Source organism: Colossoma macropomum, unplaced genomic scaffold (genome assembly GCF_904425465.1).
Source record: "Colossoma macropomum unplaced genomic scaffold, Colossoma_macropomum, whole genome shotgun sequence".
Classification (NCBI taxonomy): domain Eukaryota; kingdom Metazoa; phylum Chordata; class Actinopteri; order Characiformes; family Serrasalmidae; genus Colossoma; species Colossoma macropomum.
This window is the reverse complement of record NW_023494801.1, coordinates 23,936,359-23,950,498: the sequence shown is the minus strand read 5'-3', so window position 1 is coordinate 23,950,498 and position 14,140 is coordinate 23,936,359. Positions and strand designations below refer to the sequence as shown.

At 38.4% G+C, this 14,140-nt stretch overlaps 1 protein-coding gene across 1 annotated transcript in view; it reads right to left on the bottom strand.

Moving 5' to 3' along the window:
- slc9a3r1b (SLC9A3 regulator 1b) overlaps positions 1-11,959 on the bottom strand; it is a 31,099-nt gene extending 19,140 nt beyond the window's left edge. Inside the window, exon 1 of the mRNA XM_036590146.1 lies at positions 11,233-11,959. Within this exon, the coding sequence (XP_036446039.1) occupies positions 11,233-11,712 (480 nt within the window). The 5' untranslated portion in view covers positions 11,713-11,959. The remainder of the gene's footprint in view (positions 1-11,232) is intronic.
- Between the last annotated feature and the right edge of the window lie 2,181 nt (positions 11,960-14,140).

Genomic DNA, 14,140 nt, shown 5'->3' with positions numbered 1-14,140 from the left:
TTTTACTTTTTAAAGGCATTAGCTTAAATCAGTTTAGGTGTTTTGTAACATTTCTACAGTGCCATCTATGGTCTCCCATTAGCAGCTGTTACTACCAAGTTCAAAGTCTAATCACAGTCTACCACATGACTTGCAAATGATCAACTTCATTGTCAAATATGTTTGCTCTTGTACAGGCATCATTCCATACACCACAGACACAGCGATACAGCCATGACAGCTATTCAAACACTGGACACTTCCTTGTCTTTTAATATGTCAGTAATGAACTAGAGCCCTCCAGTGAGGTGCAAAGAGAGAAAGGGTGTTCAGAGATAGAGGCCAGTTCTCGACCCCAAAGCAGCCTAATACTGTTTGTAAACTTTCAAAAAATATTGCAATAATAACGTTTTATCAACCATTTCTCCCGGTCAGTGCGTTTTCTGGTGTTAAATCTCAACGTGACTGTTGCCACATAACAACAATCTGACTAGTCGCTTCTCAGCTCATTTGCTAAAAGTTTGTCCAGAATGAGAGAGCAGATAATGGATGTGCTTCAGTAGTCTGATCTGTCAATTATATGTATATTTTGTCATCTCTCACCTCGTTATAGTGCAGTATGACACAGTCTGTTTGATGTAAAGTCATTGTTCGCCTCATGGATATGCTGCTTAAAATTTCAACACCCTTAAAACACCTTCCCGCATCCCTACGCCAGTAACTGCTGCACTTTTGTTTATATTTGTAAGGCCTGAGAAGCTGCCTGACTCAGGGCCTTGTTTGTGCAACAAGCCACAGGCCACATGATGACAATAGCTTGAATAGCATAACTGTATTCTGAATTCCAGCAGCGTCTGACCGTCAGAGACACAAGTATATATAGACACAAGTATATATAGACCAATTTATTAAGATAAATAAATTTAGAAATTAGATGAAGCTGAAGTCAGCTTCTTATTTAAAATTCCCAATCTATCTTAAACGGTGCAGTATTTACATTCAGGTACTAGTACAGGTGCCAGAATGTAATTGCTACTCCGTAAACATACACATAGATACAAACCGTCGACTAATAATTAAAAAGTAAATTTTATGTAAAAGTAATTTTTATCAACTCTAATCAAGCAGCTGTCACAGTCCTACAATCCTAAAAAAGATGGTTCTTCAAGTATTCTCTAGCACACTAGTTAACTCAAACAACACTTTGATTAAATATTTATATATATATATACACACACACACACACACACACACACGTACATATATGTACGTACACACACACACACACCACTGCTGCCTAGAATTATAATCACAGTAATTCAAATATATATTGCCCTCACTCAATCGCGCATTTGTTTTTATGCAACTCGAGTCATGGTGGCGTCACCTCTCAGGGTGGAGATGCCAGTATATTTCAGGCTAACGTAGTGTCACTTCCTTTCAGACTCTGTCTTGGGAGGTCACTTTCCTCTCTCTCATTGTCAGACAGAGTTTGTGAACCCAGAGGAGAATGGCCTGACGAATGGAATGCAGCATTGTGACCGGATCCCCAAGAGACAGTCTCCCTCATCCCCCGCCTTTCTCTGACAGACCACCCTCCACTCCTCACCCGTCCCTGGGAGAGGGCTCTGGCACCCAACATCACAAGCATGCCAACAGGAAGCAGGATACATGTAGACCCATGTATTCCCACACCAGCGCACACTCATACATGCACTTCACCTCCTTCGCCTTCTTGCTCTTTGGACAAATCTCCTCGGGTTCAGGATGCTGGTTTTGTGCTGCTGCTCCGCCCTGGGCATTAGACTTGGCTGTAGACAAAGAATACACAAATATGACGCCCTAGCGTCGCCCATAGGAACCAGGTTACTTCCCCACGCCTATCTTACTCTCATTCTCCATTGGTAAGAAGTAGCGATATGCATCCTGACTAACTTTTATATTTGAGTATCTTTAATGAAAGGATAATACACAGCCATGGGCGATAATACAGTGATTTCAGTTAAGGGAGTACTCAAGTATCTGTACACACCTCTTGTAAAAAGCCAGCTTATACCCACATGTGTGCATATCCTTGGGGCATTACACCTAAAAAGTATGAACAGTACATTCCAGGAAACCATTGAATTATGGCTTCTTTCCATCATCCTTCCAGTTTATATGGAAAATAAGGCTACTACTACTAGACATGGCACAAAACCAATTTATTTTTCTTTTTTTGATACCAATAAGATTGAAATGCTGAGTGAACACTTAGAGAACCTACAACACCTACCGAAACAAATACATAGCCAACAGTTACATCAGGATACTGCTGTTATCACCTGACCTACTTTCCTTCGTTGTACATTATGTTGCATTATAAGCAATTATGTTTTTGGTTAGATCTATTGTAGAAAAAGATAAATTATTTTGTTTATTCTGTGTATCTTATTATTGTACAACCCCATTTCCAAAAAAAGTTGGGTTGCTGTGCGGAATGTAAATAAAAATAAAATGCAATGATATGCAAATCATGTAAATCATATTTTGAACGGAAATACTACAAGGACAACATATCAAATTTTGAAACTGAGAAATTTTATTGTTTTTTGAAAAATACATGCCCATTTTGAATTTCATGCCAACAACACGTTCCAAAAAAGTTGGGGCGGGGGCATGTTTACCATTGTGTTTCATCACCTCTTCTCTTAACAACACTCTGTAAACTGTAACACTCTGTAGTTTTGAAAGTGAAATGTTTTCCCAATCTTGTTGACATAGGATTTCAGCTGGTCAACAATTTGAGGTCTCATTTGTCGTATTTTTCATTTCATAATGGGCAGGTCAGTTTAGCACTCTGACTCTTTTAATACAGAGCCATGCTGTTGTAATATATGCAGAAGGTGGTTTGGCATTGTCTTGCTGAAATAAGCAGGGCCTTCCCTGAAAAAGACCTCATCTGGATGGCAGCATATGTTGTTAAAACATGTATATATTGTTCAGCATTAATTGTGCCTTCACAGATGTGCACGTTACCAATGCCATGTGTATTAATGCCCCCTCATACCATTACAGACGCTGGCTTTTGAGCTGTACACTGATAACAAACTGAATGGTCTTTATCCCGGAGGACACAGGATCCATGATTTCCAAAAAAATTTCAAATGTTGATTCGTCGGACCACAGGACACTTTTCCATTTTCACTCAGTCCATTTTAAATGAATTCAGGCCCAGAGAATGTGGCAGCATTTGTGGATCTTGTTTATGCATGGCTTCTTCTTTGCGTTTTAGAGTTTTAATTAGCATTTGTGGATGCAGCGACTAACTGTTTTCACAGAGAGTGGTTTTCAGAAATGTTTTTAATGCAGTGCCATGTGAGGGCCCAAAGATTCACAGAGTGGTGAACCCCTCCTCATTTTTACTTCTGAAAGACTCAGCCTCTCTGGGATGCTTTACCCAATCATATTACTGATCTGTTGCCAATCAACCACCAGGTGTTTTTTTTAGCATTACACAACTTTACCAGCCTTTTGTTGTCCCCGTCCCAACTTTTTTGGAACGTGTTGTTGGCATCAAATTCAAAAGTTTGATATGTTGTCTTTGTACTATTTTCAATATAACATAGGGTTTAAATGATCTGCACATCACTGCATTTTGTTTTTATTTACATTTTGCAGTGTCCCAACTTTTTTGGAAATGTGGTTGTAGTTAACCAATATTAGATCCAGCATTTTTGTCTAGTATCAGCCTGATAGAGACAGTGCCATCTTCAATTATTGCACAGATTATTAAGATGACTTAGACTGGATCTGACTGAATTAGACTGGAGGAAAAAGTAGTGAAGTCTATGAATAAAAATAAGTAGGCTTGCTATTTCAACACTAAGCTTGCAGCTATATTATATATTTAGTTTTGAAATTTTGAATACCCTTTTTACTCTTACATCACTGGGGCATGTGTACAGATCCAACAAAGCGAGTCCCCACGCTAAATTCAGTTCAATCTGTGACCACCGGCTTCCCCTGCACTCTGTCCATGTAAACCATTTCCTCTAGTGAGCACTACCCAACAATCAGAGGAGGGAAGGGTCCCTCCCAAAGCATTCACTCTCATACTGACACGAACAATGTGCAAACACACACACACACACGCACTGTAGACACAATACTATAAGCAAAGTCACATAAAGGGAAAGGTTCGGACAACCACAAACAACTACAGTATTACGTACAGTACAATAAAACATTAGAGCCCGCCTAAAGATTCTCTTAGTAGACCGAAAGCCATGATTTTTTTACTTAAAAAAAAAGCAAAAAAAAAAAAAAAAAAACTTTAATGCACACATAGACTACATTGTTAACTATAACTGACTTCGACAAATAAACAAATAAGTAAACATATAAATAAAGAAATAAACAAATGTAATTAAACCAAGAATTTCATGACTGATTATAATTAGGGGTTTTACACAGCCTTTTTAAAAATTTCTGCATAATTGTTGAGATGTAAACAAACTCATTCTGGGTGATTTATTGTGAAATGGTGCGTTGTAGAGAAATTTACCATCTACCTATCCAAAATGATCAGTGAACCTACATGTGTCTTTCTGAATTTTTTTTTAATGTAATACTGACAATAGTAAAATATGCATAAATCTGAACAAAATATGTTATCTTTGGGCAGTATTGAGCCTCACAACACCCTTCATGTACAACTCTGTTATCAATGTATTAAAAAAAATTATGTTCAATAAAGCAATGTCTCAGGCATTGTTCTGTGTCAATAACATTGTTTCTAACATTTTATAAAGTAGCTCTTAGAGGCATTAAATGCTTCAGACATCTGGTTCCCATAACCACCACTGTGAACAATTCTGAATCTGTAAGCTTCTCCAAAATAAAATCTGATTTGTGTTCTGTGAGCGCTGTCACTGTATTTATGGCCAATCAAAATCATTACGCTCTCCACCAAGCTCTGCCTTACTTTCATCAGCCCTCCAGCTGCTTAGCAACTATGCCTATCCGCATTGTATCAAGCCTTCAGTATGTTATTAGCGCCCGTCATGTCCATAACTAGCATGCAGACACAGAGATCCCCAGTAGTTTCTGAAGCGTCTTTTTGCGATTCAGCCATGAGACTACACAATAAACCACTGTGATCTGACCATAGACTGGACTGCTAACATTGCTAGGTTAATCGGCATGCTTTAGGCTAGTTGGAGTAGCTGCTCAGTTTAGGCTAATGTGGTGAGCTCATCAGCTGGCTACATTAGCGATCAAATGAGAAACGAATGGTAGTTAAAAGTTTTTATACTGTTACCAACATATTATGTGGTACAATGAGCATAAGAAAATTCACTGTTAACTATCACATTGGTGGCATATTATCATCGTAACGTAATTCAGAAACCAACTGGTACATTAGGCTGTATTATGTTTGGTTAACTGTATAACTTGCTGATAGCTGAGGTTTGGCAGATATAGACTTTTATACCATATTTTTGATGTATGTTTTTTCATGGTCCTTCCGAAAAATGTATTTCTGCCTAAGCCACTGCATCAAACCACTCTGAATTAGGGCTGAAACGATTACTCGAGAAACTCAAGTAACCCGATTACTAAAAATCATTGATGCAAATTCTTTGCATCGAAGCTTGGTTTAATCCATATAACTATATTCACAAAATGCGCTAACGCCAGAGCCGGTTTATGACGAGCCTGGCCTCTTCCTATTTCCCCCATTATATCAAAAACATGACGGCAAAATGCCAGAGGGTGCCCGCGAGCGAGTCTTCAATGAATGGAGGTAAATGGAGCTCAACAGCTAAAAACTAAAAGTTACAATAGTTTCTAATCACTAAGAATTTTCCTTTAATTTTGAAAAGTAGAAGGATGTATTTCACTAAACAAGCAAACCTGTATGCTTCCTTTTCTCTATTGCAAGCAGGTTTTGGGCAGTAGGACTAGCGGAGCAGCTCACTGGCTGTTTATGCTCACTGACATCATGCATGTACATGAGGCACCATTTAAACTCTGGTAAGTGAAGTTTAAAAGTGCTTAAAAATATAACAGCGGTGTTAAAATATGTTCATGCTGTTCTGTGTTCAATAAATTAATGTATTCTTTTATATTAAAAATGTTTAAGCATGTATAAACAATGATTTTGCTCAAATGCTCCATCTTAAAACATTAATTTTGGACTCTAGTGTTTGAGAAACCTGGAAGACATTACAGAGTGGAAATTCTCCTTTCTACAAGTTCTCTGCTTACACTGTGAAAACAACAGAAAGGGCCCATTGGGATCATTTAAAACTGAAGAAATACGAAAACTCAGCATGTCTTATGTAAAACCAGACTAGCCTACCATAATAGCACAAAGTCAAAGCTTCAGCATCTCAGCAGAAGGCATGCAGTCTACGCATTCAGTCCACAGAGCTGACCTGACACAAGGTAACGTTAGTGTTAGCATTTAACATAAATCCAATATGATTGCTATATGATTCAAATGAAGGCTAGTAAAGAATGTGCATTAATTATGGCTATATGTAATGGCTTGCTAAGAATGAAATCAATGTGGGGGCTAGTTATGATGCCCCTAAGTCATAATAACTAAGCTTTGCTGAAAAACATAACCATGGAAAATAAAACGCTCAATTTCAACTTGTGAAAGCTTGAGCTTCATTCATATTATTATTAGGATTGTCACACAACAACCATGCGCCCCTCGCACACACAGCCACAAGCCTACACCTCTCACAGTGACACATAAAATACTTCTGAAAACAAAATATCAGTTTTTTAAGCAATTGGAGTCTAAAATGCACCAATCCAATACAGCAGGTATATTCAGTGTAGTTTGATTGCAGTGAGTAGGGTCAGCATGTGTGAGGTGACCCTTCAGTCTAGTAAATAAATCTAAATTAGCCAGTCATGTGAACTTACAGTATGATATTTAGGCCTAGTGATAATATTAATAATAATATATATATATTATTTTTAACTTATGCCTTAGTTTTAGGTTGTATGTATAACTTTTTTAAAGTAATCTGGAATTAATTTTCAATAATACAGATCGTTAAATGGCACCAAAATGCCATTGTGTAAAAGGGTTTACTTTCGACAGATAATATTACTGCATGCAATTTGAGCAATAAATATGCTGTTTTTTTTAAAACAAATTAGTTGTTCAGTTTAAAAAATGTGTCTTATTTTCTCTTTGTATACTTACAATTTGTTCCTTATTAAAGCAAAAGTATTTGTTATCCACTTACTCGATTAATCGCTGGAATAATTGGCAGGATACTCTATTCCTAAAATAATCGAAAGGTGCAGTCCTACTCTGAATAACTTTGTTTATATCTTAAGAATGAAACTTTGACGGAAATATGCTGAAAACACTAATGTTAACAATCAGTCGATTTCCTTTGCCAAGCATTCATCAAAACTTTTTTACAATTTGTCATCCCTGGATCCAAAATGAGTTATATCATCTCCTAATAGTAATGAAAGCAATGAAAATGGCAACAGTAAAAATTGTTTCTGGACCAGTGTTCAGAGACAGAACACTCTGACTGTTGATAACAGAGCAAGAGAACACCTGCAAGACGTGGCCTCTGCACATCCATGGAAAACAATGAGAGGAAACCACCTTAATCTTTGTGTCTGTGTGCTGGCTACCACCCCAAGAACAGATTCTTACAAACAACTGTTTGGATACTTTGAAGTCCTTTTCTCACAGCTCACAGTGTGAGCTTGCTCTGTTCTCATATTGAGCACAGTTCTAAGCTCCCCCAAGTGCTCTCTTTACTACAGTGTTTTCAAATGCTGCTCTATTTTTATAATCCAACACTACAATTTTAGGAACAATTCTTTCCTCTCTGCACTCAAAGGCGTTATCTGTGGACAAGTTTAAAGCTAAAGGGTGTGTCTGTTCCAAGCAGTGTTCTTTAATACATGTCTTTTATAAGACTGAGCAGATTAGAGAGCTTGAATATGTTATTGACCACCCTCTAGCACACATGGAGACATAACTCTTGAATAGTCACAGAATGTCATCTGTTCCTTTCCAGTGTAGCACTGCATTACGTACAATTAAATGCTTTTTCAATACTATAACATGTTAAACAACAATGTTAAACTTTCATAACTTCTATTTCTTGTTGAAATAGGTTAAAACTGCTGTCAAAATGTTGCTGTGGTTGTATCATTTCTCTGGAAAATTAAAGAGCTTATGATCATTTGACTTGGATAGACAGTGACAAGTCCATTTGCATATCTACAACATAGAGGTTACAGTTTTATTCACTAACAAATGTTCAAACAAACAATCAACATAACATGTAACACAATTTCTATGTGTTTCCTATGTGATGTAAGGAATGTTTGGCTATATTCCCCCACTGTCTCTCCTTCAGAACATGTTTTATGAGGACTTGTAAATGATTTAGTTACTTCTTTGATTTTACATATGAAGAATTTTGTATTGAAAAAAAGAGACAAACTTGAAACTTAAAACAAGTAAATTATTGTTTTCAATTTTTACGGCAGTACATGTGGCATTAGTATTACAGTCAAAATAATGGTTTCCTGACACTCTAGGCCAATGATAATTTTCTCACACACAAGTTAAGAAGTATTAACTAAGGGTAGAGTAAAGGATTCAACTGCTTGTGGACTATTAACTGTATCCGCTTGGAACCAGTCAGATATTCTTAGGTGTTCAAAAGGAGGTTCTGAATTTACAAAGCTGCTCCCTTTGACAGCAGTTACTTAAAGGGCCCATGTCCTATATTTCTCTTGTACATTTCCCCCTAATGACACTAATGACATTTGTGTGGTTTTATGTACCAAAAACAGTCCAAATAGAATAGTTTGAACTCCAGTCTCACTGTGTACAGAGTGAGTGACTTAACCACTCTGCTACAGATCCAATTACAAAAGCACACACATGCACAGTTCAAAACTACTTTATTCTTAACTACTAGTCTGTTAAAGTGCTTCAAATGGGATTACTACTCTCTCTCTGTTGTATGTACAATGATGCAATCCTGCATCACCACAGAGTTTCTAAGAAATTAAATACATATTTGTTTGTTTTTGTAGGCCTATATGTGAAAATCTGTCCAGGGGATGCTGACGGAATTTCTACCATCTTTACAATGCACAAAAAATTTTTTGGTGTAAGTAGCTATTATTAGAATTTCATTGGTTTTATTTTGTACACTGCACAATTGTGAGTAGGGCACTTGTAATCTCAGAGTTTCCCACAGATCCTCAAGCATATTTTGTCCCATTTTAACAATTTCCAAAATATTTCATATTGTTATGTACAAACAAGGGTACATCACAAGACTCAATATCAGCTGCCTGCATTTTATTTGAATAACCAATTTTACTACCCAATTTAGTAAAAAGAACCCTGAGATCAGTCTGTAAATCTGTATATATTAGAATACACCCAACACCCTATGCAGATCACACCAAGCTGTTATGTAATGATTTGTAACAGATCCATAAACTGAAACCACAGTGTTAGGCACAGCATTCTCAGTATTTCAGTGATAGTGAGGACAGGAGGCTGAATGAGAGCTTAAAGTGTAAACGTGCTCATCACCATGGGAGCACAGCTGTTTTGGAGTTGGACTGCCAAAGCTTTGGAGCACTGGAGCAAGGCACAAATCATCAACATTGCCAGTGTGCACAAATTCAGACATTTAGATACATGTGTTTGGATAAAAAAGCAGGAAAATCTGAGAAAAATGCATGTGCCCTAACAACGGGCTACAATGCACACAGACCTCAAGAAACTACGCCAAACTACTATGTGTCTTTACTTTGTTCTGTCCTATTTAAGAGCATTCTGAGCAGGGTTATGAAGTTTTGAAATGTTCATTATTTTATATTTACTTACATTTTCAAGATAATAACAGAGCATGACCTGGCCCCTGACTGGGTGTGGGCCACTGGCATTCTAAATAGGCTTGGGCAGTGTCTACCTAACTGGTAAATGACGATGTCTACAGGGAAATACTGCGATGAACAATGAAATCAGGGGGATGGGGTGGGGATGGTGGTAGTGTTAAGGCTCATTCAGATGAAATAAAATGTTTTCGCTGCAGGTTGAGCAAGTCTGCAGGTATTGCAGAATGCAGGTTGTCGCATCATGATGCTGGCTCAACATCGTGATGTCTGTCAGCCATCAACAATGGACGATGGCATCGTCTGTTGGTCCCACTCTAACTTTAAGCCAACTCATACTGACAAATCATCAGATGTACTGTGACTAATAAAGTACCAATATGTACAAGTACTTATCTACTGATGCTGATACAAAGGCAGTAAAACGAATCAAATAACATTTAGGCACAGTAGTCCAATATTGCCTAAACATTCTGCTTTCACAAAAATGTATTTGTACATACAAATACTCCATCAAAAAGGCTATCAGCTTGAATGTTTAATCAAATCTAAACATCTGTACACTGGCAGTTTTTTTTTATTTTATTTATTTGAGCAAATATTTGTTGATACTGATATCATTCCATTATCATTGTGCATCCCTTCTGATCAATCACCATATACTGCAGGTAAAGACCATCCAAAATCTCCCCATTCAAAAACTACACCACAGCTCTTCTCTCCCAAACAATACCACCCTCCCACAGCAAATGTTTGAGCAACGAACTGGTCCTTTGGGTACTATTTTAGTGGAGAGGGCACTTGCTTCACAGCAGTGCTGGCCAGTCTTTTTGATATCAAAAACAAAAGAGGAATTCAAAGCCATGTGTCTGCAGGAGCATCAGGAATGCATCGACAGCAATAAAATTTGCAGAACAAACCTAAAGCAGCAGGGTGGTGTTGTCACTATTCTCAACAGCGGAAAGAGAAAACTGAAGAAGTTGTTCAAAAAAATGGATATATATAAAAACATTTGTGACATCACAAAAAAATCAAAATAGGGAGTTTTGCAGCTTAGTTTCAATATATGCACTGTACGTACACTGTATGTACTGTATGAAACTTTAACAGTGTTTATATCACTCTTATTTTGAAAAAGTGACAAAACTTCACCTTTCCATGATATGAGCCCTATAACTGAAGCAAGGCATCGCTCTACTGTTATTTCATTAGGAATATTTCTCATAACCTCTGCTTACTCTAACTGTAACTTTACTCTATCTTCAGTCAACTGAAATTTGTCGTGAAACTGTCTATACAAATAACATTGTAATGTCCAGTATTCCCTAACGAGTATAAAAGACCGTTTTCTACCTTCTCAGAACTCTCGGAGCTGACTTTCTTTTCCACGGGACTGTGGTTTACTCCTCCGTTTTTCACAGGCTCTGGTGTAGACTCTCTGGGGCTGCCGTTCATCTCCACCGCCTCGTTCTCCAGCTCCCAGTCTGCTACAGGGATTCCCTCCGTCACGTACTCTCTCAGACACTTCAGGTCGTGTTTTCTCAGCAGCTGCTCGGTGTCCATGTCCACCACCACCAGCTCCAGGCTGGCTGAGGTCGCTCGGATCCGCGACACGACCTGCTGGTGACTCTCGCTCTCCACATTGTCTCCGTTCACGAACACTAGCCGGTCCCCTGCGCGCAGACCCGACTTTTCGGCGGGAGAGTCCGGCTCCACGAGCCGAATAAACTGCCCTGTTTTCCCCTTCTCTCCGTGAAGATGGAAACCGTAGCCGTTGTCCCCCTTTTCGAGAACGCAAAGTCTCGGTCGGAGAGTTTCTCTCAGGCTGGGCATGGCTGGCGAAAACAACCTGTTAGTGATGACGAAGGCGCTGAGCAAAGTGAGAAACGAACTGCACAGACTGAAAATGCGCGATGCTAGGTCATTAAAAAACAGTCTACGGGTGAAACATGCCACCGTACATGAAGGAAACAGCCCGGATAACTGGCCTCGTTTACTATGGTTTAAACTGAAGTTATAAATGTCGGCGGTCACACTGTGTCAGCGGTTCTCCGCGGCCAAGCGGCGACTCCTCCTACGAGGCTAAGCCTCCTCCTCTCTGTGCCTTTCACACCAAACTGGTTGCTCTTGTGTTTTTGATCAGGGGTGACAAAACGCTTATCCCAGCATGTTGCTGTCGATGGATGAGAAGCTCTGCTTGGCTGGCACGCTATGATTTCATATCCATTAAACAGTAACAAGGTGCACCTTTTAGATACCATGACGTACTAAAACTTTTTTTATTATAAGTATAGTTAAGTCATGGTAGTAAATTATAGATTGCCTTGTCTGTGCATTTTGAAAAAAGTGTGTCATGAGCTTCGTTCTAGAGGGATGAAATACTGTCTGGGCCATGAGGGCCAATACCCAGGGGCCTTGGACAGGCCCTTGACCACATAGCTTGATGTGTCCCAAATACTGAAATATTTAAATATACGTACAGATGTTTAGGTGATGTTTTTACATTTTTTATGTTGGAGTTTTACAATGAGTCCTAAAGTAAATACCTTAACTGAAATCCTGTCTTTGCATATTATTGGACTGTTAGTGTGTTAGCATGTTAGCTTTCTGCTGACGTCGTCAGCATACTTTGATGAGGGCAGAATATGGTCCAGTTACAGAGAATATAAATTTGGACTCTGTAGCAAACACTGCTTGCTTGTTTCCAGTCTGTTTTCACACATGTGCAAACTGAGAAATCTGAAAGAAATCCAAATAAGAGTATATATGCACTAAGAAATCTGATTATTGAGCTAAAATCCAGCTCTCTTTATCGGATTTCTTAATCGGATTTCTAGATCAGAGTATGCTGTTTACATGACCATTTGAATAATCAGATAACTGCAGAAATCTGATTATGATTGGATTAATAAGTGCGTGTAAAGGCGCTCATTTTTGGCAAGCTTATTGTTATTTTAGCTGTCTACTATAGCATTTTGGCATTTAAATTGAATTGAACTGAATATGAGCTGAATATGCAGAGTTTTAGCTCAAATTTGAAAGTATTTAAATCCCAATTAGTTGAACAGTGTTACAGCACCTCCAAGTGGTAGGCCTGTCAGTCAACAATCAAGAGAAGACTTTTCCAGAGTAAACACAGAGGGTCTACCATAAGATGTAAACTATTAGTAAGCCTCAAAAGCCAGATTGGAGTGTGCGAAAAACACAACTAAAAAGGTTCTGAGCAACACTTTATGGACAGATGAGACAAAGATCAATTTGTCTCTGAATGACTGGAAGAGTATGGATGCTACCAATAGAACTGAGTCCCTTGTATTAATTTATGTTGTGACTGCTGATAAAAACAACAGGATGAATTATAAAGTGTACAGGCCTATATTATCTGTGTTATCTGCATTTCCTAATGGTGCACTTTATGCCCTGCAGTCCATAACTTCACGTGCATGGAGTACAGCAAGGCCTTAGGGTGTCCTATTTATCATTTTGCCATTCACAGGGGTGCTCAGGAGCACCTTCATTGCAGCCTTTGGTGAAGATCACAAAGATGAAGACTCAGCAGTGGCCTATAACCCAAAGTTCCATGAGATACAAGCTAGTTCCAATCAGAGTAGAGGGATTTCTTTACAGCTGTCTGATAGACATGGCAAAGAGGAAGACATTCAGATGTGAGTACAAAATGCATTTGTTTATTAATTTAACTTGTCACTAAGCTGCATTATGCATGTAATCTGAATTCAGATACTGTAGATAAGCAAATTAGAACATGCAGAGCCTGCACGTCAGAACAGCCTGTCCCGAATGCACATGTTTAAACCAAACACCGTCAAAGTCTCTTGCCCTGCACGTTGTTGACGTCACCAAAGTCTAGACTTTGAGAAGGACCACAGGGAAACACCCAAGAGCAAGCAGGGACTAAAAACTGTTGCAGTAATGTCCTGGCAGAGCATCTTCAGGGAAGTAAATCAGAACCTGGTGATGCCAATGGGTACCTGACTTGAAGCTGTCATTGACTGCAAAGGATTTGCAACCAAGTATTAAAAAATGACAATTAAATTTATGATCATGTTAGTTTGTCCAGTTACTTTTTAGCCCCTAAAAATGGAGGTGAGCTATGTTTTAAAATGGCTGTAATTCCTACACCGTTAACCTGATTTGGATGTAAATTAAAGCTAAAAGTCTGTATGTTGAGCTCATATTAATTTTTTTTATTTCAACTCCAATCTGCTGTGGTTGATAGCTAAAAATAACTTTGTCCAAATAT